At 44.1% G+C, this 27801-nt stretch overlaps 3 protein-coding genes and 1 long non-coding RNA gene across 4 annotated transcripts in view; 2 read left to right on the top strand and 2 right to left on the bottom strand.

The window, feature by feature from the left end:
- The window catches only part of LOC120414175 (DDB1- and CUL4-associated factor 10 homolog), a 41673-nt gene extending 30907 nt beyond the window's left edge, over positions 1 to 10766 (bottom strand). The window contains exon 1 of the mRNA XM_039575248.2: positions 10031 to 10766. Within this exon, the coding sequence (XP_039431182.1) occupies positions 10031 to 10218 (188 nt within the window). The 5' untranslated portion in view covers positions 10219 to 10766. The remainder of the gene's footprint in view (positions 1 to 10030) is intronic.
- Positions 10767 to 12023: 1257 nt separating this feature from the next.
- Positions 12024 to 15105, top strand: LOC120414142 (uncharacterized). The gene is made up of 5 exons (XR_005605038.2): positions 12024 to 12477; positions 12537 to 13045; positions 13106 to 14192; positions 14252 to 14744; positions 14805 to 15105. It is a non-coding gene; the product is annotated as an uncharacterized LOC120414142 (long non-coding RNA).
- Positions 15106 to 17710: 2605 nt separating this feature from the next.
- On the top strand, positions 17711 to 18627 carry LOC120414152 (26S proteasome non-ATPase regulatory subunit 9). The gene is made up of 2 exons (XM_039575191.2): positions 17711 to 17896; positions 17962 to 18627. The coding sequence occupies exons 1-2, from the start codon at positions 17792 to 17794 to the stop codon at positions 18508 to 18510; spliced, it is 654 nt and encodes a 217-aa protein (XP_039431125.1). The 5' UTR covers positions 17711 to 17791; the 3' UTR covers positions 18511 to 18627.
- LOC120414151 (pre-mRNA-processing factor 39) lies at positions 18624 to 27676 on the bottom strand. Its single transcript, XM_039575190.2, has 8 exons — positions 27574 to 27676; positions 27087 to 27250; positions 25593 to 26853; positions 25426 to 25535; positions 23827 to 23952; positions 20636 to 20910; positions 19230 to 20576; positions 18624 to 19155 (listed from the first exon to the last, which is right to left on the bottom strand). The coding sequence occupies exons 1-8, from the start codon at positions 27617 to 27619 to the stop codon at positions 18906 to 18908; spliced, it is 3579 nt and encodes a 1192-aa protein (XP_039431124.1). The 5' UTR covers positions 27620 to 27676; the 3' UTR covers positions 18624 to 18905.
- Positions 27677 to 27801: the final 125 nt, after the last annotated feature.

The raw sequence follows: 27801 nt of genomic DNA, 5'->3' as shown, positions 1-27801 counted from the left end.
TGTCGTCACTACACATGGAAAGTTGCAACGCTTAAAATCCAGCAAAGTTCAACTGGTAGGCGGTAGCTAGAGCCCAACTTGCTTGGGTTGAGTCACGGTGACGTTGTAGAACACCCAATCCCAAACAAGTCTCGTTACACTGGTCAGCTGAACGCCCGCCGGTTGTGTGAGGTGTTGTTTTGCGTTGAAATGATTTAATTGGCCGCGGCGCGATCCGGTCCGCTGGAGCCCAATCACTTTGCGGGGGGGCGTCGTATGAAACAAGCTGTTGTTGTGGTGCGTAATTAGCATCCTAACAGGCCTTCGGAAGAAATGATCGGGCGGCTCAAGTTCAAGTTCTTTGCGGGTACTGACCGCGCGTCAGAACCTGTAAATATGCGCGCCTGCCGATCGATGAAGAAAGAAGTTTTCGGGGGAATTTTCGGTTTGGTAATCATGACCTGGCAAATTTGTATTTTTTTCACGAGCCCAGAACCAGGTTGTTAAATCCTGCTCGCTGCGGAAATCTCACTTTGTTGTGGATTCCCTCTCTCGCGAAACCAGTTTGTCTGGAGCAAATGCAGAGGATTGGATAAGTGCAGTGCTTCTGGGGACGCGCAGTTTTGTTTTCTCGCGATAATTTTCGTCTCTTTTGTGTCGCTGTTTGTGTGCATGGGGTGATTGGTCATAATAATCGAATAATGCCTTCATAAGTGCAGTGCTTCTGGGGACGCGCAGTCCTGTTTTCTCGCGATAATTTTCGTCGTAAATGATCGTAAAAATTTATTCCAACATTCAGTTGTAGTATTAACTCATCAAACTATCGATTTTATGAAGAGTAAAGCGTCATTTATTTACTATTTTTGAAATTTGCTCGCGTTATCTAAATGGTAAAAACAGTAAAAATATACTGATAAGTCCAGCCCATAGCACTACTGCTCGGCTGGCACGCGTACGATAAAAATAAACTATTTTAAATAATCAATTATCTATCTTTCCGCAGCCGGCTGCCTAAGATTTAAAAAATTTCAACCGATAAACAAAATGCTCATGGTCACATCACTGCCACTCGTGAATCCTGACCTCATACCCATCTACTAACCCCCTCAAAACTCATGTGATACTTTGTCGGAGAAGCAGTCGATTGGGCGGTCTCTATCACTCAAGTATCGGACTAACATTCCCATCCACTTCCCCGTGACCCTACCACTGGTCGTGGCCGGCGCCGGTATTGATCAGCATGATAGGGGCCTTTGAGAAGTTGCGAAGCGAGGAAAGATAGCACCCACTCATCTTCCACGGCTCGTGGATGTAACTTCTGGAGGTCCTGGTCAATAACGGAGTAGCAACTGCGGGTGGGCACCTATGCTTATGCTTATGCTTAGTAAATGCAGAGGATTGTACACACAAAAAATTGAGCTGGTCGTGGTCTGCAGTCATCAGAACGAGCCTGTTGCCGGCATGGTAACAAATTTGTCTTTTGAAAGAGCTTGCCCTCCGGGGTTGAGCTTCAAGTTGATCGACACTCACGAACAAGAACCATTTATTTGGTTTTGTTATCTAGATGTTCTGCAGCTATAACAAAAGAGTACATGTTATAAGTGGGTTACTTTTAAGCCTTAACATCCTCTTAATTGACTTTAAATGTATCGGGTTACTTGTTAGACAATGGCTTCAGAATTCCTGGTAAAAACTAGTTTTTTTTTTGGCTTATGATCATCTATAACGAAGACTGATCATGTAAAATGGCCCGTTGACCACTTGTAAAGTGATTTTATACTTTTTCAAAATTATGGTTTATTTTAAGCTTTTATATGCTAATCTTTTTTATTTTTTTGTTAATAAAAAGAAACTTATGATTTATCAATATTTTGATCCCCACTTTAGGATACAAATAATTTGTTCAAAATATTTTATAATTAAAACAATTTCACACGTTTCAACGTTTTTTCAACTTTCATCAAACATTTTTAGAAATATCAAAAAAACGTTCAAGTTTGACTTAGGTAGAATTCTGTAATAGCTGCAAAAATAAAAGTTTTCTTTATTAATTTGCAAGTCATATTGACCATTTTATGAACAGACCCTCAAACTTACATTGCACTTCCTTAGGGATTCGAACTCATTACAGTTAGATAACGAATCTGATTGACTATCAACTGATTCAGGCAGACAAAATGTGGAAATCGGAGGATCAAGTTTGCAGCAAATATTTTACAAAGCTTTCGTCGATCAACCCACCCCTCCACCATTATTAAAAAATTGACTCGAAAAACCAGGAGCAAAAATATATTTTCAAAAAACTAAAAAAATGAAATTTAAGACCATTCAGCTGAAATTAATTAAATATGCATTCCTTTGCATTTAAAATCATTTGAGCATGTTTGGGTTTATTAAAAATAATTTGAATTTTAGTGAATTTTCAATGAAATAAATAAATGTTGTTTCGTTTTTTTTTTTTTTTGAAAATAATGATTGCAGGTTAACTATACGGAAGCTTAAAACATTTTCTAAAAGTTTTTTTTCATTGAAATGTTGAAATTCATTCATTAGCCACACTTAACTTATAGAAGAATTGTTCAACATGTAATGTCACTACAATTTACGAAATATAAAAACAAAACTTTATTTATTCTTTTTTAAACACAAGTACATTCAGCTAAGAACTTTTTTTTTCAAATACTAGAAACAACAATACCGATAGAAACTCGTTATTTTGTGGTTTCTATTATTTTGAAAAGACATTTTTTTTTTTAAATAACAGAAATGTCCGATCTTTTACATTAAGAGGCAGTATTTGTAAATAATGCTCGGTTTGTTCTAGAGGTCGTATCGAGGTGTTCCGATTTGGATGAAACTTTCAGCGTTTGTTTGTCTATACATGAGATTAACTCATGCCAAATATGAGCCCTCTACGACAAAGGGAAGTGGGTAAAACGCATGGCTTTCTACCTAAGGTACTCGCGATATACAGCCTTGGGTAAAACGGGCTTAGAAGTTTGAGGTCAAAAAAACATAAAAAATCTTAAAATTGCTCGCATTTCCGTAAAACTTCATCAATTCCAACTCTCTTAGAGGCATTCGAAAGGTCTTTTGAAGAACTTCAAAATGTGCCATAGACATTCAGGATTGGTTCGACTTTTTCTCTTAGCTTTTGCAAATTACTGCAGGCCAAGGATTGATACCTAAGAGCATGCAATGGCACTGACCTTGTTGCGTGCTCTTCGGTTGACGTCCACGTAAAGAACATCCTGGAAGGAGCGTAACTAACTACATCCGTAGTTCTGTTAGATCATCCGAATTATCTTGATCAGAACAGTATAGCTCTGGTTCCTTGCGAGTGTCCTATTTTCTTACCTCCACGTTGGCTTGGTTTTCATGATGACCTAGCTGGTGGCCTGTGGAAACGGATCGTAAACCATTGACCACCGCGGGTCAGAGTCGAGACGGCTAAAAGAAAGGGGCGCAACAATGTGGGAAAGGGAAGTAATTTGTGATTGTAGACGGTATTGTTTCGATTCGCAGTATGTTGAGTCAACTGCTGTGGATGTACCTGAAGCATCGCACAACGGGGTTTCTCTTCTTTTCATTCTCAGCTACCACCTATCTCCTATTTTTATTTTGCTCTACTGATTCTCACTTCTTCACTGATTCTTCTATTTAATATCCATCATTTGATTTTACTAACTTTTGATTCTCTTATCTCTCAAAGCTTTTCCACTCTTTTTTACCAATTGATACTGCTGTAACAAACTTTGTTTTGTTTTTTTTTTTCCTTAAAAATATACTTTTCCTTAATGTACTAGTAATATCAAGTCTATTTATCATTTGCCTAATCTTTTTTGATTTTATTGCGAATTTATTTATTTGAATAATTCTTTATCTGTCCTATAAATTATCATTACTATAATCTAAGCTTGTTTTGTATCTCTATTTATTAACTATTGTCTAATTTTACATCTAATACATCTAGCTTCTCATTTTTATTCTTCAAAATACGCTCATCATTCTCTTACTATTGATACTTGATTTTTATAAAATAAATTCTCTTTTACTGTCTATTGTTTTCAATCTTCACCCTTTTTTTTTTTCAAACAAGTGAGGTTTGAGCCCTTACTCAATTTATGGAATGGTTAAAGGATTAACACAAATATTACTATTGTATTTTTGGTAAACTTTTATAACATGCTTAGGACCAAAAATTGTAACAAAACACCGCGACAAAAGAAATAGCAACAGATAAACAGACTCAACAATAGGGAAGATTTCAGGAGAAAACAATACACAGTAAAATAACAACTAGTTTTTGAATTCAAACTAAAATATAACAGTTTTTGCTTTAATGAAAGTTGATAGGCACACTATAAATGGTTAGGCGCTTATACTAACATCAAACCCTACGTAATGTTCCACCCCCGGCCGAGTTAAAATGCGTAACCGGAAAAGAAGGTGTGCATGCCTGGCACGAACACTCAAAGCGTGTTCTAGCGTGTTGCTCGTACTGACTCAGAGCAAGGGTGAGATGTAGGTGTAAGGGCAGTGCGTGTTCGTCGGGAACCTAGTGCATAAGATCGGTCAAGGCCCGTTCTTACACTGAAAATTGCGAATTGCGAATAGCTTTTGCAAATTACTGTCAAAAATGGATTTTTTTTTAAACCTTATTATCTCTTTGCAACAGCCTCCAACACCCATACTCCCATGGGTCAAAAGATAGGTAATTTCATGCACTATAAGCCTGCGGTATTAACTTTTTGGCCAATCGCAGTTTTTCTCATAGTTTTTCGGTTTTTCTATAACAAACATTTTAAAACGTTAGTTTTTGCCTTGTAGGCCGTCATAGCGGCACTTTTTGGTCTCAATTTTGTCATATTCGGAATCCTCGGACAATTCCACGTAAGTTAGAAGTATTGGAGTTGTATTCGAGCAAAAAACACGTTTTAGACGAGTTTTGAACACGCTGTATCTTCTTTCAGGGACAAGCTAGCATCATACTCTCTTCGGGAAAGTTGTAGAGCACCTTCCAGAGCATTCGAATATGAATCCGATTTTAGTACAGCGTGAAACGTAGATTTTATAAATATCAATTCAATTTCAATTCGGTTTTATTAGTGAATAATCATGGTACAATTTGTTCATTCGCAGTACATAACAGAGATTTGGAGTTCCTTTCAGCTGTGTGTTAAATCTCAATCCATTTTGGAACGATTATTGCTTATCACTAAGAGATTACCAAGAGTAAGAAAAAAATTAGAAAAAAACTTACTGAAATTGCAAAGGAAAGGGGATAGAATTAGAAAAAGCTTAAACTAGATCACAGTTTTTTTTATCTATTGTACTGCCGTTCTACGCATAATTGTCCCATGTTCAAAAAAGTGCTACTGAGAAAAACGCGATTGAAATTTTTCAATCGATTTCTGTGTTTCTACGCATAATTGTCCCGTGTGTTCCTATTCGCCCTATGTGTCTCTAATCGCCCCAGTTAGCAGTTTATCATCCTTGTTTGTGATTCTCTTGCTATACAACAGGTAAACAAGACATAATGGTTAGTAAAACTAATGATTCCGTGTAAGAAAATACTTGGTGGGACAATTATGTGTAGAAGTTTAACGATGGGACAAACAGACTTGGTGTTGTTTTTAACGAGTTTCCGAACAAAGTACCAGATTTTATGTGTTTTTCTTAAAGTACACATCAGACAAATCTTAAAAATGTTATAATATCAAAATCGTTCAAAACTGACATGGGACAATTATGCGTAGAACGGCAGTGTAGATGTGCTTAATCATTAGCTCCCCGAGGGCCAGAAATTGCTCCGCCTTGTTACGGCAGGTCCGGAACCGCGTCATCATCTCACCCGCTAGAGCAAAAAACTCCGGCAAGGTGAAGAGATCTTCCCCGGTTACTTCTTGCTGGGCCGCATCGCCGCTACCGGCAGCGACCACGCTGGCGAACGATCGCCCCCATCCAGGAGGGAACGCTGGGTTGTCCGCTGGAACCGTACGCTGTCCAGCTGCAGGAACGGTAGAGCTCGTATTCCGCTGAGAAGGGTGGGATGCTGCTGCTTTCTTCTTCCTCTTTTCCTGCTCCTCGAGGTAGGCCTTGCGCGCGACGCATCCGCGGTAATTACCGGTATGGTTGCCGTCACAGTTGGCGCACTTAATGCGCGCCTTGGTTTGCTCTGCCTTGTCCCCCAAGTCCGCCTTGCACGGCAGTGCACACTTCTCCGAGAGGTGTGTTTCACCGCACTTCACGCAGCGGGGCGGGAGGTTGCAGTTCCGCGAGCCGTGGCCGAACTTCTGGCAACGGTGGCATTGCGCTACGTCCATTGGGTTTTTGGAGTAAAACCGCCAGTTTACCCAAAAACCGTCCAACGCCTTAGTCCGTCGCAGGTCTTGGATTTTGACGGTGCCGCGGTCGAAGTACAACAGGTACAGAGTGTGCGTACCTGTGACTGTTGTCTTGCGCGAGAGCACTTTTATCTCCCGTGGCGTTATTCCGGCACCCGAGAGGTGTCCCTTCAGGTCGGCGATTGGGCGGTCTTGGTAGCCCTGCAGGACTACCTTAACAGCGGTCTTCTCAACTGGATCGAATGTGTAGAACTTGAAGTTGCTTTCACCACCAGATCGAAATTCTTTTTGGTGAAAGTAATCACTTGAACTTTCGATTTGCCAATTTTCAGACTATATTGGAGGCCTTCCAGCAACTCGTCAACATCGTCCGCCAACGTATCCAAAACAAAAATTGGAGGTGGTCGCCGTTCCTTCGGAGAATTATCTTTTTTTGTCGTACTACCTTTTTTGCGTGCACGTCCATCATCGTCGTCGTCGTCGGTAGTGCTGCTACCGTCGGTGTTGTTGTTGTTGGTTTCCTCGTCACTCAGTCTCGCGAACTTGTTACTGGTGGGAATGTTGGCGGATGTTGATGCGCCACCGGTCGACAAATTGCCGGAAGTACCTGAGCGGAGTCTGCTTCTTATAGGGCTGCGATCCTGGACACGGTAATTAGCGTGTAATAACTCCGGATTGAATCCATCAGCGCTCAGGCTCCCCTGCGCGATGACGGTCGACACGGCGTTGGTTTGTTTACCTTTTTGCACTCGGCCGGTAGACGAACTTCGCGGGTTTTTCGAGGCCGCACTCGAACTGCCACGGCCACGGCCGGCCTTCGGCATGCTGGTGGAGCAAACTCGCGGGTAATCACGGTCGATTACGGCGGAAAATTCGAAAAAACTTTTAGAGCTCTGAGCACTTCACTGCTGCTTGCTCTGGAGGATACACGCAGAATGATTTTTATAAATATCAAAATCCAAAAAAATGGTTTTTCCCATACAAATTTATATGGAAAATTGAATCGCTTTGCGCAAAGTGAGGACTAAACCAATCGTTCCCAAACTTTGGGGAGTTGTTTAGGACCCCAAAAGGAACTGAAAAATTGCTGTGCTCGCTAAATTTAGACAACTTTATTTTTTTCCATACAACCATATTACACCCTATTGGGCCATATTAGCAACCAAGCCATTCCGTTTAATAAAAAGTTCAATGATTGGAACTGACGCAAAGGGATCTTTTAATTCGAGTTCTACGACCTCGTTTAAGGGGTAACATACATGTAAATCGGCAAAAATGTCAGAGGTTGGTATGAGCAGACATTCAGACTTTTTTTTTAAATCTGTATTCAGGGTTTTAAAATATATATTTTCATCTATTAACTAAACAATATTGAAGCCATTTGGTTGTATCATTTTCGTTTTTTTTTGGTTGTATCATTGCCAAGATATAGATATTACGTTTTTTGACGCGCCGCGCGCAAAAACAGGAAAATGACGAAATCGGCAAAAAATCAACTTTTTTCACTAAAACTGCGATAACTTAAAAAATTCAGCGATGACCTATACATGTCTGGGTATCAAAATTTTCGTAATTGAAAGACGCAACTTTTGGTACCCAGACATGTATAGGTCATCGCTGAAATTTTTAAGTTATCGCAGTTTTAGTGAAAAAAGTTGATTTTTTGCCGATTTCGTCATTTTCCTGTTTTTGCGCGTGGCGCGTCGAAAAACTCAGTTTTTATTTTCAAAAAATCATATCTTGGAAACGTACGGTTCGACATCGCCAATTTTTTGAAATGTTATGTGAAATTTTCCGAGGAATCCGATAAAAATATTTTCAGACATAGGCTCTTTGGTCCAGACACGGTCAAAACGCCATTTTAAGTTTTCATACGACTTTTTCAATAGTTAAGCTAGATTTTTGGAACTTCTTACTATTTTTCTCAAATAGCCAAACTCATCACCTTTCTTTTGCGTCTAAGACAGCTAAAATCGGATGAAATGGCGCGGAGATATGATTTTTCGAAAAAAGTGATTTTTGCGAAAAATGACGAAAATTGCCATTTTTCGAACCACCCTAGCAAGATGTAGGTCACCCTAATGGCCAAACAAAAAAATACGGGTCTAATTATTTTGGCCGAGGAACCCCCAGAAAAATTTTGAGCCCGATTGGAGAACTTTTTTTTCGGTTTAGGCTCTTTTCAAATGGAATTGCTGTATATTTTAAAAATAAGTAATCCAGCTGCGTGCAAGAGGCCTGGCTGTAAAAAAAAATTGCAATATTTTATGAAATTATATGTAATATTACACCCAGAAATATGTAGCCCATCTCTATGGAAAACCTACTTGACCGAAATGTCAAGCTTATATATTAGGATGTAACAAAACGGGTCAATTTTGCGGGCATTTCAGGACATGTTCCCCTAGGTGTACTGAGCCCAAATCCCAAATATGAGCTTGATTGGTTGCGACAGGACCTGGCGCTTTGACTTTGAAATTTAAACGGGATGAAACCCGTAAAATTATAAAAAAAAAACCCGTAAAATCGGTGCATTTTGGTTTTTGCCCGTTTTGAGCCCCTTAACGATTTTTGCATTTTTCAAAAAACCTCATGAGCTTATAGTCCGTGATCCCTGGAACAACTTTGCCGAAGATTGCGAAAAGATTCGTCCACTATTTAAAAAGTTACAGAATTTATAACACCGCCGCTCAAAACATCAACTTTTCTTCACTCTCTTCTGGCAGCACCATCAACTTGCTTGGTTGCATGAGCGTCGCGACGCCTGCCTCAATATTTTCTGCAAGAGCAGCTATTCTGCCTGTGTGGATCAATCGGACCGCGCACTGGACTCACAATCCAGAGGTCGCCGATTCGAATCCCGAGGCGGACGCAAACAAATCTAAGTGTTAATATAGGTATTCGGTGCCCTCTCCCCGTGCCATACCTTCACACTTAGGAGACCCGGGAGGCGGAGTCTTGTCGCAAAAAGAACGATACACGCCTGTGAATCCGTAGACGAAACCGCAAGGTTTAATAGGGCTAAATTATAAGTTGTTACGTCGATTCCGTTTTCTTACCAAAAATCATGATTCGAATTCGAAACGCCCTTGGGATTGCGAGTCCAACTGCGGACCAGAGACTCTACCGAAGCAGGTTTGAGTTGGTGCCTATTTCAGGGAGACGACTCTTGAGCTTGGACTTCTAACGGACATACCTTCTTTAAGTGACAGAAAACATGTTGGTGGTTCTTAAATATGCTTTTAAGCACTTTGTTAGCAACTTTAAAAGAGTGAAAAAGCAAGAAATTTGCATATTGAGCTGAAAAATCTCCGATCCAGTCACTTAATAAATAAAAAATGTTACAAAATCAAAATATTTGCCAAAAAAAGTATATAAAAGTAGTAAGGTCGTATGAAATTTTGCTTATGTTTGATATTAACATTTTATCAAGTCAGTCCAAGTCAGGTTGTGTATAGGAACGGTAATGGTCGTGTCAATATACGCAGATAATTCAAATTGCCACAGAAGTGTTTCCAAGACGTGGAATGATTGTATTATAAAGACTTAGTTTTATACTTAGTATACGTAATGACTTAGACTACGGTCATTTCTTCTAATAAATAAATTTGTTCTAAATCTCCGAGTTCGATTCATTTTGAAACCATTCCATCTCCATTCCATTTTCCTTATTCCTCCTTTCCCCTCCGTTAGGCAAAACTCACCCATCCGGCGAGAACTCGAGATTGTACGCTCCGCCATAGTACTCGCAGGTGTTGCACGCGTTCGGCTGGTCGTTCCAGCTCTTCTTGGGCTCCAGCGAGCAGTAGATGGCCCGGTGGACGGCGTCCCCATCGCCAAACCGCACCGGGAGGCCACTTTCGCGGCGCCGCAACCACGGGTGCAGCGTCATTTCACTCCTTCGTTCGACTTTCTCTCTCCGGGGCGAGGAAAGGGTTTACTCTTGCGTGTAATTCGTTCACTGTTTTGCGCGGTTTGCAATCACCCCGTCAACCACCACACTTCCTGCATGAAATGGAGAGAGACCGTTTTTTCCTTTGGCTGCGAATTTCACACTGCAAATTTGCTGGAAACAACTTAGAAATTGATCAACACTCCTGAACCTCCTTCTGGTTGGGAGGAAAATTTTTATTGACTTTTTTGACAGAGCCGTCACTTTTTCTTCCTGCTTCTCTCTTCGCCACGCTGAACCTTTTTTCTTCTCCCCCGGCAGGGCACAGACGCGTCAAAAATGAAGACTTTTTAAATTGCGGTTGGCCGATCACGGGTTCTGCATCAGCAAATGGACACTTTTATTACAAAACAAACCGATTGTAACGAAAGATTAACGCGCCTTCACGAGATGAGCAAACTGATTGAAATTGCTTTTTAATTTATCGCACCACAGCCCAAAGCGATGCTGTTTTGTTGAAGTGTTGATCGATTCTGAAGCCGATGTTTTGATTTTGCACTCGCGTTTGGTGCGATGTCTTGACAGCTCGTAAAGGAGCAACATAGTCTAGTTGCGTGACACAAGAGTGCAACACGCAACATATTTACCTAGCGAAACTTTTCATCTGGAACCATCATGCTTGTTGAACCTGCACGCTTACCAGGCGATCGCAATTTCTGAGATCAAAGTCGCAAAAAGGAGTTCGTTTGTGCCATGTCAATTTTGAGATCAGTTTCTTTTGTTTACATTCGCAATTTTGAGTTGGACTCATTTTTGCGATGACACTTAGCTGTTTTTTGACATTCTGGACTCGAATTTACAATTTTCATTCTGACGGTCGGTCGGGAGTGTGAAGCGGAGAAATTTTGAAGCTGGATTGAAGGCTAGTATGGAGATCGGAAGGAAAGGGGTCAATAAACAGCTTTACGAACAGCAGAATAAAGGAGAAGGAGCGTTTTCTTGGGGCTTTTCTTCACCCTCTCTGGCATGCTTTCGCCGCCGCTGCTGCCCATTTGAAATTTTTCTTGACCGGTTCCTTCCGATGTGCGTATACCGCTTGAAACTGGAAGATAACCTTAGATGTAAAAGAAACGGTGGACAAGGAAGTGGCAAAAGAGTTTTCACCGGTCAAATCAGCGGAGCAGTAACTTTCTCTGCAGATTCAACCAACGGAACATCTCTCTCCTCATCCACCGTTTCCTCCACATGCATGGTTACTAGGGTGGTCCAAACCCGGACTTTTTTGGGGCTACCCCCTGAAATCAAAGATTGACCCATCACTAGGCTAAAGTCCAAATTTGAGCTCATTCTGACCACGGGAACCCCTCCCTCCAATCGCATAAAGTTTGTATGGGAAAAATCGTCAAAATGTATGGAGAAAAGCAACTGCTTTACTTTTTTTATCTGTGGAAGGCGCCATAATCATCCGATTCTTACCATTTCTCAAATGTAGAACCTTCATTAAATTTAGAACAACTTTCCCGAAGACACCATATTTTTAGGATTTTTTCCCGCAAAGTTATTAGCGCCCAAAGCTGACCATTTTTGCGCGGCCAGCTGTAAGGGGCTACCTAACAACGATGTTTATTTCCAATTCGTACACGCACGTGCTCTCTCTCAGGTCATAGTTTATTAATTACTAGATGTCTCACTTCGGGATTTTTCCATACATCCAGTTGGCGACACCCCTTTAGCGCTCCGAGCGCCACCACAGTCGAGTTACAGGTACTAAAATGTTTGGAAAAATCTAAGCACACACAAAAAAATATTACTGTAATGACAAAAGTAACTTACTCTCGAAAGAAAAGGTGGTCAAAATTTGCTACATTAAAAGTTTTTTTCTTGTTTTGAAAATGAAAACTTTTACTGCTACAGTTTTTGAAAATCTCATTGCTTACTGAATTAAAAGTTTTAACTTTTAATTCGACTATATAATTTCTTTCATTTTGTCGTTCTCGTGTAACCGTCGACGCCTAAGTCCGAAATGTAAACAAACGTTTAGGTGCAGGTGATTTCGGTGGTTAGTGAGGTGTGGTTCACGACGGCAATCAATGCCGAGCGCGGCCACAGCCAGGACATAAACCACGACTTGGACGCGGAAACCTTCGAAGGAGGATGGTGCCAAAGCGGAACAAGTTTGGGGATTTAGGGGAAAGTTGGTTTTCAAAAGGATAAGGCCAGCTTCCTGCAGGACCTGCAGCTGTTTCACGACCGGAATGGGTAAGAAGGAAGCTTGGGTGTTTGGTGGCGTTTGTGATTGATTTTGTTTGTTTTTGTAGGACGCCGTTTATGCGGTTGCCGAAGATCGGAGGTCGGGATGTGGATTTGCACCGGTTGTATTCCCGGGGTGGAACGCGGTGGGTAGACGAGATTGAAGTTGAAGCAGATTTGCATCCGCTTTTTGAACAAGTACCAGTTAATTTTAACGGTGAGGAGAAGGATCCGACGGAAGAGGAAAACGACGAGAAGCGGCATAATCGGAGGTGGTCAGTGCGGATGTTGCACTCGGTGCCGGCGGTTTATGACCATCAGCAGCATTATGTGCCGGAAGTGATGACGGGTCAGTGTGGGATGTCCTGAGGGTCCGCAGTCCATTTCTCGTTGCGGGACATGTTTGACGAGTATTACCTAAACATCCGGAAGAACAGTTTGCACCAGTTCTGGAAGGACCGTCTGTACGAAAGCCGCAGGTATTGGAACTGTCTTAATCGGATTACTTCCAGAGGTTGGAGCGAGATTCGACGAACCTGATCAAGAACATCTACCTGGAATACCGAAGAAGTCACCGGTGAGTATTGAGAATGTGTTCAGTGTCTAGCCAATTTCATTTACTTTCAAACTCTTTCAGCAACTCCCACCCGCAAACGCTCATCTCGCGATGGCGCAGCTTCTTCCGGATGAACTTTGACGGCGAGTTTGCAACATCTGGGAGGACGAAGTGATCGGGAACTATCTTTTCAGGCCGAGTTTCAGGCGCTTCACTTCCCAGCCGGAAAACGTCGACTTCCCTTCCCGAATCAACAACCAATGGCCAATTCCTCCAAGCCTGTCCAGATGATGGCCGGCAACGAGACCACCCTGTTCTCTACATCGCTGTCGAGCTCCAAAATGAAGGGCGCGATGTTGCTGCCCTACGAAACGTCCATCCGTAGGGGTCTTCGGACGCGGAAGTTAGCTAACCATAAGCAGATGCGTTAAATACAACAATAAAACCAAAACATACTGTTTTAATATTAAAATATTGAAATAAAATCCATCACATTTTTCGAAAATCATCACTGTAGTGTTAAGTGTTTTTTATTCTTGCGATGAAAAGTTTTTTCTTATATGAAAAGTAAAAGACTTTTACCGATACAACGATTTTGTTCCAGAAATGCATGGTAGTATCAAAAACTTTCCAACTTTTAAATTAAAAAGTTTGAACTTTCTACGAATATTCACCAACGCGAACTTTTAATCCAACGAACGATCTTTTTAAATTTAGAGTATTTTTTCTTTGTGTGTATGGTAATGTCAAAAGTAACTTACTTTTGAATTAAAAAGTTGTTAAAATTTGCTACATTAAAAGTTTTTTTCTTGTTTTGAAAATGAAAACTTTTACTGCTACAGTTTTTGAAAATCTCATTGCTAACTGATTTAAAAGTTTTAACTTTTAATTCGACTGTATAATTTCTTTCATTTTGTCGTTCTCGTGTAACCGTATACGCCTAAGTCCAAAATGTAAACAAACGTTTAGGTGATTCGGGTGGTTAGTGAGTGGTGGTCCACGACGTCAATCAAAACAGAACGCGTCCGCAGCCAGGACTTGGACGCGGATACCTTCGAAGGAGGATGGTGCGGGTGCGGAACAAGGTTAGGAATTAGAGGAAAATTGGTTTTCAAAAGGATAAGGCCAGCTTCCTGCCGGATCTGCAGCTGTTTCACGACCGAAATGGGTAAGAAGGAAGCTTGGGTGTTTGATGGCGTTTGTGTTTGATTTTGTTTGTTTTTGTAGGACGCCGTTCATGCGGATGTGAATTTGCACCGGTTGTATTCAGTGGTGGTGGCCCGGGGTGGGTAGACGAGATTGAAGTTGAAGCAGATTTCAATCCGCTTTTTGAACAAGTACGATAAAGTTAATTTTAACGGTGAGGAGAAGGATCCGACGGAAGAGGAATACGACGAGAAGCGGCATAATCGGAGGTGGTCAGCGCGGATGTTGCACTCGGTGCCGGCGGTTTACGACCATTAGCAGCATTATGTGCCGGAAGTGATGACGGGTCAGTGTGGGATGTCCTGAGGGTCCGCAGTCCATTTCTCGTTACGGGACATGTTTGATGAGTATTACCTAAACATCCGGAAGAACAGTTTGCACCAGTTCTGGAAAGACCGTCTGTACGAAAGCCGCAGGTCCTGGAGCTGTCGTAATCGGATTACTTCCAGAGGTTGGAGCGAGATCCGACGAACCTGATCAAGAACATCTACCTGGAATACCGAAGAAGTCACCGGTGAGTATTGAGAATGTGTTCAGTGTCTAGCCAATTTAATTTACTTTCAAACTCTTTCAGCTACTCCCGCCCGCAAACGCTCAACTCGCGACGGCGCAGCTTCAGCCGGATGAACTGGCAACATCTGTGTCATTCTCGAAGGAGGACGAAGTGATCGGGAACTATCCGTTCAGGCGCTTCACTTCCCAGCCGGAAAACGTCGACTTCCCTACCCGAATCAACAACCAATGGCCAACTCCTCCAAGCCTGTCCAGATGATGGCCGGCAACGAGATCGCCCTGTTCTCTACATCGCTGTCGAGCTCCAAAATGAAGGGCGCGATGTTGCTGCCCTACGAAACGACCATCAGTAATCTGCTCACCCTGGGTCTTCGGACGCGGAAGTTAGCCAACCATAATAAGATGCGTTAAATACAACAAAAAAACCAAAACATACTGTTTTAATATTAAAATATCGAAATGATATCCATTACATGTTTCGAAAATCATCACTGTAATGTTAAATGTTATTTATTCTTGCCATAAAAAGTTTTTTCTTATATGAAAAGTAAAAAACTTTTACCGATACAACGATTTTGTTCCAGAAATGCATGATAGTATCAAAAACTTTCCAACTTTTAAATTAAAAAGTTTGAACTTTCTACGAATATTCACCAACGCGAACTTTTAATCCAACGAACGATCTTTTTAAATTTAGAGTATTTTTTCTTTGTGTGTTGTGATAACTGCTGGCGAAAGCTGATTTTTTCTTTCTTTAAGATTTTTTTTTCTTGATTTGAAAACTGCTGGCTATGGGTACCCAGAACTAGAAACGTTTATGCAAAACGTTGCTCAACATGCTGAATATTGTTCCCAGGGCTATTTTAAGCCATTGAGCCAAATATGTTCAACATTTATAAAGGTTTGTATTTCCTTTAAAGAAAGGGACACTTTTTAGGCTTGCGATAACTGCACAGAAAAATGTTGAATTTTGGAAGGTTGAAAATACGGTTGGTTGAATATTACCTCTTTTTTGAGTTATATTAGCTAAAAAATTTGTAAAATGTGAACCTGATGAATATTTATCAGAAACTGATAAATATTCACCAATTTCTGATGTAAAATTAATCATTTTTTTTAACGCAAAATCTGTCACCATTTCCTGATGAATATTACCATTATTTATTTTCTGTGTGCTGAAAAAAGTAAGGGTAATTCAACTCGTGTTAGTAGTTATCACAAATACAGAGAATTTTCCATTATTTAAAGAAGGGAAAAAAAACTCACTGACTTGTGATGACTACTAACACAAGTTGAATTTTCCCTTCTTTAAATAAAGGAAAATTCTCTTTACTTGTGACGACTACTAACACGAGTTGAATTATTCCTATATATGTTTGAGTTTTCTCTCCAATCAAAAAGGGAAAATTCTCTTGACTTGTGATAACTGCTGACACAAGTTTAACTTTCCCTTCTTTAAAGAAGAGAAAACTCTCTTGACTGCTGATACAAGTTGAATTTTCCCTTCTTTTAAGAAGGGAAAACTCTTTGACTGCTGATATAGGTGCATATTTTTAAAGCAAGGGAAAACTCGCTTGAGTTGTGACCACAGCTGAAGCGCATTATCCCCTGTTTAGAAGAAAAATTCAATTTTTTAAGCAGTTGTCACAAGTCTAGAAAGTGTCCCTTTCTTTAAAGGAAATATAAACCTTGAGTCAGCAGTTCAGAGTTCAAAAAAATGACCCGCAGCTTTTTTGGGTTAGATCCAAAGCTGAAGACGGTGAATTAATATGTCCCTACGTATATGACAAAGTGGAATGCTTAACATTTCAAATAAAAATCTCACTTTTGTGTATATTTGAATGGAAGTAGCGCCACTTGCTGATAAAATTAATATTCACCTTGTAATATTAATGAGTATATGTTGGTAGGATGTAACAAAATGGGTGAATTTTGCGGGCATGATCCCCTGGATGTACTAAGCCCGAATCCCAAATATTGATTGGTTGTGACAGGACCTGGCGCTTTGACTTTAAAATTTAGATGGGATTTAAACCCGTATAATCAGTGCGTTTTGGTTTTGAGTTTTGAGTCCCTTAATGATTTTTGAATTTTTCATCAACCTCACGAGCTCATAGTTCGTGTTCCAGGGAACAACCCAGGAACAACCAGGGAACCGAAAAGTGCGAAAAGATTCGTCAAATATTAAGAATGGTACAGAATGTATAACACCACCGCTGAAAACTTCAACTTTTTCTTTAAGTTCTTCTGGCAGCACTTGCTGCTACTGCAGAAAAGATTGAGGCAGGCGACTCTCATGTATCCCAAGCAAGCTGCCAGAAGAGCTTGAAGAAAAAGTTGAAATTTTCAGCGGTGGTGTTTTTTTTTGTAACATTCAAAAAAGTGCATCGTTTTCTAAATGTAAAAAAAAAAATGTACTAAAAACTCCTGTCCTCATTCAAACTGTAGTGCCGATTGATCCCAGTGTATGGAATTGAAATAGTTTTGAAAATTTAATATCATTATGCCAAATGACCATTATGCCAAATGGCCATTATGCCAAATGACCGTTATGCCAAACGTCCATTATGCCAAACGGCATTATGCCAAACGGCGTTATGCCAAACGGCATTATGCCAAATGGCTTTATGCCAAATGGGATACACCCGGGTTTGAGTGTATCGAGAAATTAAAAGTGAGAGTGTGTGCGTGCAACATGGAGTTAAACTTTTCAAAGTGTCATGGTAACCTTCACAGCAACTTCATAGAAAGTTTAACTCCATGTTGCACACACTCTCACTTTTAATTTCTCGATACTTTTGGCCAGTTCGTTCGGTTTTTTTCTGGCCAAAAGTATTTATTGTGCATGGGATAAACTTTCCTTTCAGTGTGTATGTATTGTAACGCGTTGCACGAAAACTTGTTGCAGCCTACTAGGTTGTAGCATGACCCAATGCAACATAACAACACAAACGTCAAACAACATTGTTTATTAATTTTATGTTAGCTTTGCTTGAGACAGTGAATTTTGAGAAGAAAAATTATTTGCAAAAAATCCGTTCCTAAATCATGGTTGTTCCCTCAACAACATCTCGGGACCAAGTCCTTGAACTCATCAAACAAAAAGAATCTATCGAGCACAAAATCAGCGAGCAGGGAAAGATTCTGGAGGCTGTGAGTACACACCATCGATTCAAGTTTCAAATTCCGCAGCGTCATTCCCTCTTTCCCCTTTCTAGAACCGCGTCGGAATGACCGACTCGCTGGTGGACGCAGCCGGATTTCCGCGCAACGACATCGACGTCTACCAGGTGCGCGGCGCACGACACCAGATCATTTGCCTCCAAAATGACCTGAAATCGCTGATGAAGCTCATCGAGCAAGGGCTGCACACGGTTCACGCGGAAACGGCCGCCCAGCAGCAGGAAAACCTGGCCTCCACCAAGCTGCAGGCCATGGACATTGACAGCGCCGGTGGAAGCCAGCGTCGTCCGGCAGCGCCCGTTAAACCGATCGCCAAGGTGAACGTGGTCAGCGAAGGGTCGCCGGCGCAGGACGCGGGAATTGCGTTGCGCGATGAAATCGTCGAGTTTGGAACGGTCAATGCGGGCAACTTCCGCGATTTGTCGCAGATCGCGGTGGTGGTGAAGAGCTGCGAGAACAAGTCGGTTCCGGTGCGGGTTCGCCGGGATGGGAAGATGGTCGATTTGGTGCTGACGCCCAAGACGTGGTCCGGTCGGGGATTGTTGGGCTGTAACATCGTGCCGATGGACTCGATTGAGCGTTGAGGTGTTGTTTTGTGTTTGAATTTCAGCTTTATTTGTTCTGCTTTTGAGATGGTCACATCTTGTTTTGGGTTAATAAAAACATGAGCAAATTAAATGGTTTCTTCTAAAGCAAGTAAAGTTAGTGTATTTTTTATTTCAATTTGTGTGCTCCACACGCAAACCAAACTTAGTGGATTGTTCAGGATTCAACACATTGTACTGTGCATACATTTAGTCAAAAGTAAGTCCCTAGAGTTGAAACGGATCATAGTTTAGTTTACCCAACAAATACGATTAAGAGCTAGTTTATCGTCCCCACAAGTGCGTAACTCTCGCTACTATAAAACAACATTATAGTGGTTGCATCCTACACACGTAACGTAATCGGTAGATTAAAAGAATGTGCCCGTCGTCGCTCAATAGTAACTTCCGTAGCCGCTCCACTGGCCGTAGTTTCCGTAGCCGGACTGCGAATATTGCTGGTTCCAGGTGCTGTACCCGTACGAGGAGCTGTCGCCGTACTGGTACCCGGACGCCGCCGTTCCGTAGTAGGACGAAGGGTTAGCAGCGTAGCTGTAGCTGCCCGCGGCGTAGCTACTCGCGGACGCTCCCGCTGCGGCGCTCGAGCTGGACTCCTTGGACGCCTTTTTCGGCGGAGATTGTTCCCTGGAAAGAGGACAAGCGAAACGATTTATTTACACAGGTCGGGAGAAGACATGCTTCTCGAGATCGAAGCTTACCTCTTCTTCTTGACTTCGTTCGCCTTGGCCATGATGGCCTGCAGCGCCTTCTGGGCCTCCTGCAGTCCCTTGGCCGTGCTGCCAAAGTCCTCCAAGAATTCGACCTTTCGCTGGGCGAACAGCACCTTCTGGTCCGGTTCGATGCCTTCGCGGGTCATGAATGTGTCCATAATTTCGACGATCTCCTTTTCGTCGACGGAGTCGCGCTGCAGGGCCAGATCGATGAGCTGAAGTGCGACGCGAGTGTTTGACGGGTCCTTCTCCAGGTACGTCTTAAGCACTGTGTGGGCTTGGTCGAGGTCTTTCTTGATCTTGTTGAGGAACCGTGCGTACTTGATGGCAATGTTGCCGGCGATGGTTTTGCTCTTGGCCTGCGCCAGATACGTTTGATACAGCTGGACGCACTTGTCGTGATCGCCGCGTCGTCGTTCCAGATTTATCCGGCGGTACGCGATCTGCATCAGGTTGGGGCAAACCTTTTCCAAGTTGGCCAATATCTCCGCCGCTTTGGGAATGTTATCCTGGGATTCTTCGAACGCCGACCACATCAGGTGTAGGCTCGGCTTGTCCGGATGATGGATCGTGCATGCGCGTTCGTAGCCATCGCGAATGCGTGGGACCATTTCCGGCTGGTGTTCGGCACGTCCGTCCAGATAACGGATCAACTTGAGCCAAAAGTCATCGTAAAGAGCGCACGCGATCAAGCATCGCTCGAACAGCACCAGCACGCGCTTGTCGTCACCTTGTTCGATCTCAAAGTCCAGATACTCCTTCCAGTTCTTCAGCTGGCAACGCTCCAGCGGCTTCACGTGGAAATATGGCCGTTTGATGCCCTCCTCGTAGGTCCATCGAGCGGTGACCGCAGCCACGGTCGCTTTGTGAACCTTCTTGCGCCGAGAAATGATCTTATCCTTGATGGAATCCGCTTCCTCGGGACTGTTGACGTGATCGTCAGCTTCCTTCTCCGGCTCCGCCTCGACCTCCATCTTCTCTTCGGCCTTGTCCTGCTCTGCAGGCTTGGCATTCTCCTTCTCATCCTCCTTCGCCTTCAGCTCATCCGTGTCCATAGGCTCCTCCTTAATCTTCACTTCCAACTCTTTCACTTCCTTAGATTCCTTGGCAGCTTCCTGCGGTTCCTGACTCTTGTCCCGCTTATCAGCAGACTTGTCCGACTTGGACTTGGACGACTTGTGGTCATCGTGCTTGTCCTTGCGATCCTTTTCCTTCTTCTCACGATCTTCCTTGCGCTTCCGAGCGGACTCGCGAACGTACGCACGCAGCTCCAGGAACTCCTCCTTGCTGACCAGCGTGTGCACCGGACCGTTGTTGTTGACCACCTCCTTGAAGCTGTAACGAAACAGGAGAAAATCAGCGATCGCACCAACCCCTCTCAAACATCAACTCACTGGTCAAAGTGGTTCGCGTAACCCTGGGTCGGCGTAGCCAGCAAGCGGTCATACAGCGCCACCACCTTGTCGACGCGCTTGCCCTCGTTCTCCCACTTGATGTACGCCTCCCACAGCTTGTCCGAGCGGAATTCCAGCCCGCAGGCGGCCAGCGCACGCTCAAACTGCGACCGGATCGCCGTCTCGTCGTCGGCGTTGTTCGTCTTGACGTGGCCCAGGTAGTGGATCCACAGGTCCACCGACAGCGGGATCGCTCGCAGACCGCGCTCAAAGACCTGCGGAGAAGGGCGTGGCGTGGCCGCACACACGGAAAAAGAGCAGACAAAGATCCAGATGGCGGAAAACGGAATTTCCGTTGTATTATATTCGACATATCGCATGGCACTTACATAGAGAGGCTCTGAGCAAACGAGTGTCTGATAATTGGTTTTAACAAATGGTTTTTAAGATCGGAGAGACCTGCAACACCTGTGCACGCGCTTGTGTGTTCCCTAACATTCCTAACTAACACATTTCATCGGTAATAATTTACATGTCAAAGCTAAACCCTGAACGCTAGTTTGTATGCAAGGAAGAAAAACATTAATGGTGATTATTTGCGTCTCTCGGTCTGGTTTTGTCTCTCTCTCGTCGATGCTCGGCTTGGCTGCATCCTGAAAGTTAAAACGAGTTTTGACCATACGATCCAATAAGTAATTCATGGGTACAATACAAACCACTCGGTGCGCTGTAGGCGAGTTTCCGTTATCTCTGTGAGCTTATCAAGTATCATTTTTCAGTCAATCCAATAAGCTTCAAAAGATCTTATTTGGAAAAAAAGTATTGATTGCTTACAATAAGCGCTCGAAAAAAATTGGTTATTTGTTCGGAATAAGAAAAGTTTTCTTGAATCAATGAATAAAATCGTTGATAAAAACTGTGTAGTGGGCCTGGTCACTGAAAAAAGGTTTCAACATTTGAGCTCATTCACTTAGATTTGAACTCTGTCGGACACTGGCGGATAATAGTAAAGGAGCTATTACACTTCCGCAAACAAACTCGCCCTTAATAGTGTTTGACAGTTTGCCAAACTTGCAAACAAGATAAAATGTATGCAAGCTGACGTTTACAAACAAATGTTGACGAACAATTAACGCAGACAAACTGGTAAAAACTGTCAAAATGTTCGAGTTTGTTTGCTTGTCGTAGTCTAATACCTTCTTAAGTCGAAGTCGTACATATATTTGGAATGCCCACAAAACCCAAAAACCTGTTAAACTGGGACGCCATACGAAAATAAACATTACACAAATCGCTGGACAACGCTGAGATTGGACCTGATGTTTTGAACGGCAAGTGCCTAGATGACTGAGAGTGAGAGAGCCGCATGAGTTCAGTCCTGAGATATTCAACAAAAACCGTAAAAAAAAACTATGAGCGCAGAAAGCATCCTGGAAGAACATGTTGTAGATTACGCCCCAAGATCTTTCAATATCAATGATTTTAGTACATTAGAGCATCCCAGAGCTGTATTTCCATAATTAAAGCGGCCAGGCCTACTGCGTTGCATTAACAGTAGAGGGGATTCTGTGAACGGATCACATCTCACAAAATCTACAAAATCCGTATGACTCCAAAGGTTTCCGCGACATCGCATTACACTCAACCCCCGGTGGTTGGTCACTTTTTCGTTTGACACTTTTTTAGTCAAAGTCAGACTAAAAAGTGACGAACTGTCACTTTTTACACGGCGCTCACGCACACTATCAAAACAAACGTTTGGTAGTGTGTGTGAACTCCGTGTAAAAGGGGTGTCAAACTAAAAAGTTACCCCGTTCGTTTGACAGCGGTTGGTGTCAAACCATCGGAGTTTGAGTGTATTTTGGGACACCCTAATGGCCAGGCACACCGTGTGAAGTTAACCGCAGAGATGTTTCGTGAATTGAGTTTAAGAATAAATTTTCAGCCTAAATTGCGGTGTACGTGAGAAAAATGTATGGAGGAGAAAGGAGAACCACGAGCTGACGCAGCTCCACGGGAAGTCAAGTATTCGAAAAGTCGCCAAGGCTGGCCGGACACGTCGCAAGGATGACCAAGTGCAGGAATACAGCGGAATTGGAGAGTGCCCAGGACCGAGTCCAGTGGCAGCGCATCTGGAGACAGCTTATGACCCGAGAGCTGTTCGAGAAGTAAAAGTAAGTAAGTAAGGGTAGACAAGGTGGAAATTTGCGAAGCTGATCAGCAAACATAGGATATCCGGAGAAGCCTGGCGTAGACATTGTGCAGTCCACCTAAATTCTGCAAAGTGGGAGGTTAAATGTTTCGATTAGGGTTAGCAGTTTCTTAATCCTACGCTTAAAATTACATTCTAACCAATTTCATTCATTTCATTGCTTGCCATACTTACTGCAACCGTTGCGAGAGCATAACCTGAGTCAGCAAATGGTTAAAATATACAACACGAGACTAATGGTATTTACAAAAATGATACAAACAAAGCAGCGTAAGTCTGCTTTGCTGTGAAATCTCCAATTCACAAATAATCACCAAAAATATAAATTTGTTATTGAAAAGGGTTTTAGTTTGAGTGTTGAACCTATTCTGGTTGTTAGCAGTCACGAGTTAGTTGAAATCGCGCCGTTCGCGTAACCTAAGCCTAATTCCTATCGTTTCGTACATTTTTCAAGCTAGATCGTAATGCTGGTAATGGAATGACAAAGAATTATGAGCGACCGTCATGAAAGCTACCAAAAATGATACATTTCTTTCGAATCCAGATGATTTTCAGTAGATCTTAGCGCCCGATCTGTATATTCTTGGCAAAAACTTTCTGATAAATCACAATACGTTTGATAATAAAGTCGCCCAGGCTGAAGCGCGTTGACCTCACGAGCCGTACTCGCCCCACATCAGAGTGTCCGACGAGTATCGCTTCGCCAAAGCCAACGCTCCCACGGCCGGGCAACCTAACAACACATGAAAAGTAAAACACAAGCCAGAAGTGATCCTTTTGCGCTGAAATTGCGTGCCCTGATGAGTGGTGGTGTGTTTGTGGTGCCCGCAAAAAAACCCTCACAGAGTCACAGTCGAGTCGCATCAAGAGACGCCGCTCGAGCTCAACGACGACGCCGACGCAGACGACGCGCCACCGAAGGTGGGGGGGATAAAAAACGGGATAGTGAAAATACTTTATGAATTTGTTCGCCACTTACCTCCTCGCACTTGCGTTTGCTGCCCTTGCGCTTTTCGTAGTCGGCGTACTTGCGCCAGTAACCGTAACAGTACGGGTAGTGCGCGAGGAACGCGTCGTACGCTTCGCGGGCCGCCTCGATGTCGCTCTGTTGAGAGAGTGAGGAATAGAGTTGTTAGTCGGATGCGACGGCAACGAAACGGTCGTGAGTTAGGAATAAAATATTGCTTGGGTTAGAATCAACAAGTCTTCTAGATGTTCTAGTTTGGCTGACATTGTTTACACGTACTCCCCAAAGATCGTCATACGGCTCATGCGTCTTCGCCATATTCCGTCAGACATCCGCATTCAGCATCTTCCGTTTCAAGACTTCAAGAGCACGTTCGTGATCCTGCCGTCAGCTTCGTGTGGTGTTGCACTCGATCCGATGTGAGGGTCTTCCGTAATCCAAAGTAAGCACGATTACCAGCATACGAGTCCGAATCTCTTTGCTGGTGTCGTTGTCGGCGATTACCAGCAATCCCAAGTACACGAACTCGCTCACCTCCTCCAACTCATCACCATCCACAGTTCAGTCGGGTGTAGACATCCTTCACCGTCTCCAGGTTTCTTGCCACAATGTCGATGTCATTGGCAAAAGCATGCAATTGGTAGGTCTTGTTCATAATCGTGCCACTCGTTTCGATGCCCGCCCTTCGAATAATGCCCTCAAGGACGATGTTGAACAGCGTACAGGATAAGCCATCACCATGCCGCAGCCCTCGGCGTGATCCAAAGGGTTCCATCCCCCTAAACACGCACGTAGCACATCACACCATTCAAGGTAGCCTTGATCAGCCGAGTCAGTCCGGGAATCCGTTCTCGTGCATAATCTGCCACTGCTGCTCGCGGTTGGTTGTATCACTGGTCGCATTGAAATTGATAAAGAAGTGTGGGCACGATGTAATCACGACATTTCTCGAGGATTTGTCGGAGAAAAAATATTTGATCCGTGGTAGCGTCAGCTCGCGGCATGAAGCCTTTGAGGGATCGGTTCACCTTCTCGTTAACTTTACGCGATTCGTTAGCTCGGAATAGCTGCTCCATTTTTGCGCAATCCTGGACTTCCTGCTGGCTGTGGTCTTCCTGTGGTCGATTTGCGTTTTCGTCCGTTGGTCAGGTGATGTCCAGGTGGCTTTACGGATGTCCTTGCGAGGAAAATATATGCTTCTGACCACGATTCTACGGGATGCCGAAGTCGTTGGTGAACGTGTGTAGGGTCCGAACCGTGCGTTCATGTTCCCAACGATGTTTTTCACATCCTGCCGCGGAAAACCGTCGTCCACCTCCTCCAGCGTCACGTAGAATGTTTCCTTCTCATCATCGGGTTTTTCTTCGTGGGGCAGTACACGTTGATAATGCTGTAGTTGAAGAAACGACCTCTTATCCTCAACTTTCACATCCGCTTGCTGATCGCCATAAAGCCGAACACGCGATCCTGCTGGTCTGCTGACCTCCTGCAGTGCCACAACATCGAATTTGCAAGGTTGCAACTCATTCAACAAAGCGAATTCAAAACCCAAAAAGTCTAAAGTCCTAACCTAGAAAATAAGAAAATTTTAAGGTACAGTATTGAACCCACCTCTTGATCTACGTATTGCAGCAGGTACGTCCATGCCGTGAAATCCGTCGAATCGTCATTGACCGCCTTCCAGTACTTGTCCAAATCTGGCAGCTTCTTTTTCTCCGGTTCTGTAAAAGCAAACGAAACTTTTATGTTGTGTCTTGCAGCGATCGCATCGTACTTACCAGCGGGAGGATCAACCTTTGTCTTCTTCTCGGGCGCTTCGCCCGTCTTCTCAGCCGGCGCGTCCGCTTCCTTTTCGAGCTTTCGCTTCGAGGACTCCTTCTTGTCCGCGTCGCTCGACTTGGTCTTTTCGGGCTGCTGGGTGTCGGGTTCGGCCGGGACTTCCTGAACTATTTGCGGCGTTTCCGCTACGGAAGAATCCTCCGTTTTCTTCGACGACTCGAGCTCCTCGTCCGAAACGTTGTCGGTGTCGGCGGGGAGTTCCGCCTTCTTCGCCACGGGTAACTCATCATCGGACACGTTGTCCGTGTCGGCTGGCAGGTCCACCTTGGCCGCGGGCAGCTCTTCGTCGGACACGTTGTCGGTGTCTTCCGGAAGGTCGGCTTTCTTGGCCGCGGGCAATTCCTCGTCGGAGACGTTGTCAGTGTCCGCGGGAAGATCGACCTTTGCCGCGGGGAGTTCTTCGTCTGAGACGTTGTCGGTGTCCTTGGGCAGTTCGGCTTTCTTCGCCGCGGGGAGTTCTTCGTCCGAGACGTTGTCGGTGTCGGCGGGGAGATCGACTTTCGCCGCCGGGAGTTCCTCGTCGGATACGTTGTCGGTGTCCTTGGGCAGCTCGGGCGCGACCTTTTCCGCTGTGTGCGGCAGCTCGTCCTCGGAGACAACTTCGGCGTCGGCGGGTAGTTCCGCCAGCTTTGGGCCGGGCAGCTCGTCGTCGGACACTTCCTCAGCATCGTGCACCTGAGGTTGCTCCGGCTGGGGGAGTTCATCTTCGGAGACCATTTCCGCGTCGAGGTCGGTGTTTTTGGAATCGTCCTCGTTCAGCCTGTTGGCGACGTTTTCGGCAAGTGCGTTATCGCTGCTTCCGGTGACGTCCTCCGTGTTGTCGCCGTTGACGGCGTCCAACGTGGAAGGTTCCGGGGCCGCCGGCGAAACGTACTCTTCGTCCAGCTGCGCTTCGGGAGCCGCATTGACCGAGGCAGAGTTCTCGTCCACTACCGACGGCAGACTGTTGGCGTTCTCTTCTTCCGCGGCTAAATTCGCGATAAATTCACACTCCTTAGGGATAGCCACCGGTTCTTCCTTGTCGGAGGAGGACTTTTCGTCCTGCTGGGTGTTCGTGTCCGCCTGGAATTCCTCAAACAGATTGATGGAGCTGCTTTCGTCCGCTTCCTTGCTCTGGTTGTCCTGTACCGGGACGATTAGGTCCTGCAGCTGTTCCATCACCTGTTTCGTATCCGGCTCGTCTGAATCCACCATGATGACCTGTAAAAACTGCCTGATTAATTCTACTGAATGTTGTTATCGGTAAGCACTTCTCCTATCAAGAAAGATCAGTTGGCCCTTGCGAAGTCATCGTAGACGAAGGGATTCAGCCCGGAAGCCGATTCCCATTCTTCTCAGGAGAAATCGGAACAACGCCGCGATTTCCCTTTTCGCAATCGTATCATCATTCAATAAATTATCAACAATTCGTCATTCGCCCTTTTCAAACTCACATCCTCGACAACCGGCTGCGGCGCTTCCTCCTCGGGCACCTCTTCCACGGCTGCCTCCTGCTTCTTGGTCCTCCGGGACGACCGGGTTGCAGCGGGAGTTGGCGTGGCCGGCGCGGCGGCCCCACTCCGTCTGGAGCGCGTACTTCGGCGGCCAGTTTCCGCTGCTGTAAAATCACAAGCAAAAAAAATGCGGCACTAGAGATAAGCGGAACCAAACACCGAAACCAACGGCAACGGTTGTCAATCGTTGCGTCAACTCAGCAGAAAAAGTAGGGAGAGAAGGGAAAAAAAACAGCCGACACGACAAAATTTAATGGCGGAAGAGCGGCCAGCGAAAGTGGCGAAAACGCGACTTTTGGAAACGCCTTTTTCGTGCGTAACAACACATTTCCGGAGGAAATTTTACATGATTTCTCATGATCTCACTGTAAACTATCAAATGGTGATGTTTTAAACACTCAAAACGTTAAATTTGCAGCCGAAATACCTGTTTCTTCCATCGCGGCGACCTCCTCCTCGTTTGTGCTGGCCATCTTTTTTTCTGTCTGGGTCTCTCTTTCGCGGCGGTTGACAAGTCGGAGCTTTTTCTGGGGCTGTCAAATTGATTTTAGTACACAAGGGGGTGTTATGAAATGACGCAACGCAAACTGCATGCATATTAGAGTGTAACAAAAATGACTTTTTGGCGGGCATTCAGGGGTTTGTTCCGGTGGGC

This window comes from Culex pipiens, chromosome 1, assembly GCF_016801865.2.
Source record: "Culex pipiens pallens isolate TS chromosome 1, TS_CPP_V2, whole genome shotgun sequence".
NCBI classification, from domain to species: domain Eukaryota; kingdom Metazoa; phylum Arthropoda; class Insecta; order Diptera; family Culicidae; genus Culex; species Culex pipiens.
Note: the sequence above shows the minus strand (reverse complement) of the source record. Positions and strands in the feature narration are given on the sequence as shown.

Coding starts and splice junctions, on each gene's coding strand:
- LOC120414152 (XM_039575191.2), top strand. CDS start 17,792: ATGGTTGTTCCCTCAACAACATCTCGGGACCAAGTCCTTGAACTCATC. Junction 17,897..17,961: donor AGGGAAAGATTCTGGAGGCT/GTGAGTACACAC, acceptor TCCCCTTTCTAG/AACCGCGTCGGAATGACCGA.
- LOC120414151 (XM_039575190.2), bottom strand. CDS start 27,619: ATGGCCAGCACAAACGAGGAGGAGGTCGCCGCGATGGAAGAAACAG. Junction 20,911..23,826: donor GCAAACGCAAGTGCGAGGAG/GTAAGTGGCGAA, acceptor CCTTCTCCGCAG/GTCTTTGAGCGCGGTCTGCG. Junction 19,156..19,229: donor AACGAAGTCAAGAAGAAGAG/GTAAGCTTCGAT, acceptor TCCTCTTTCCAG/GGAACAATCTCCGCCGAAAA.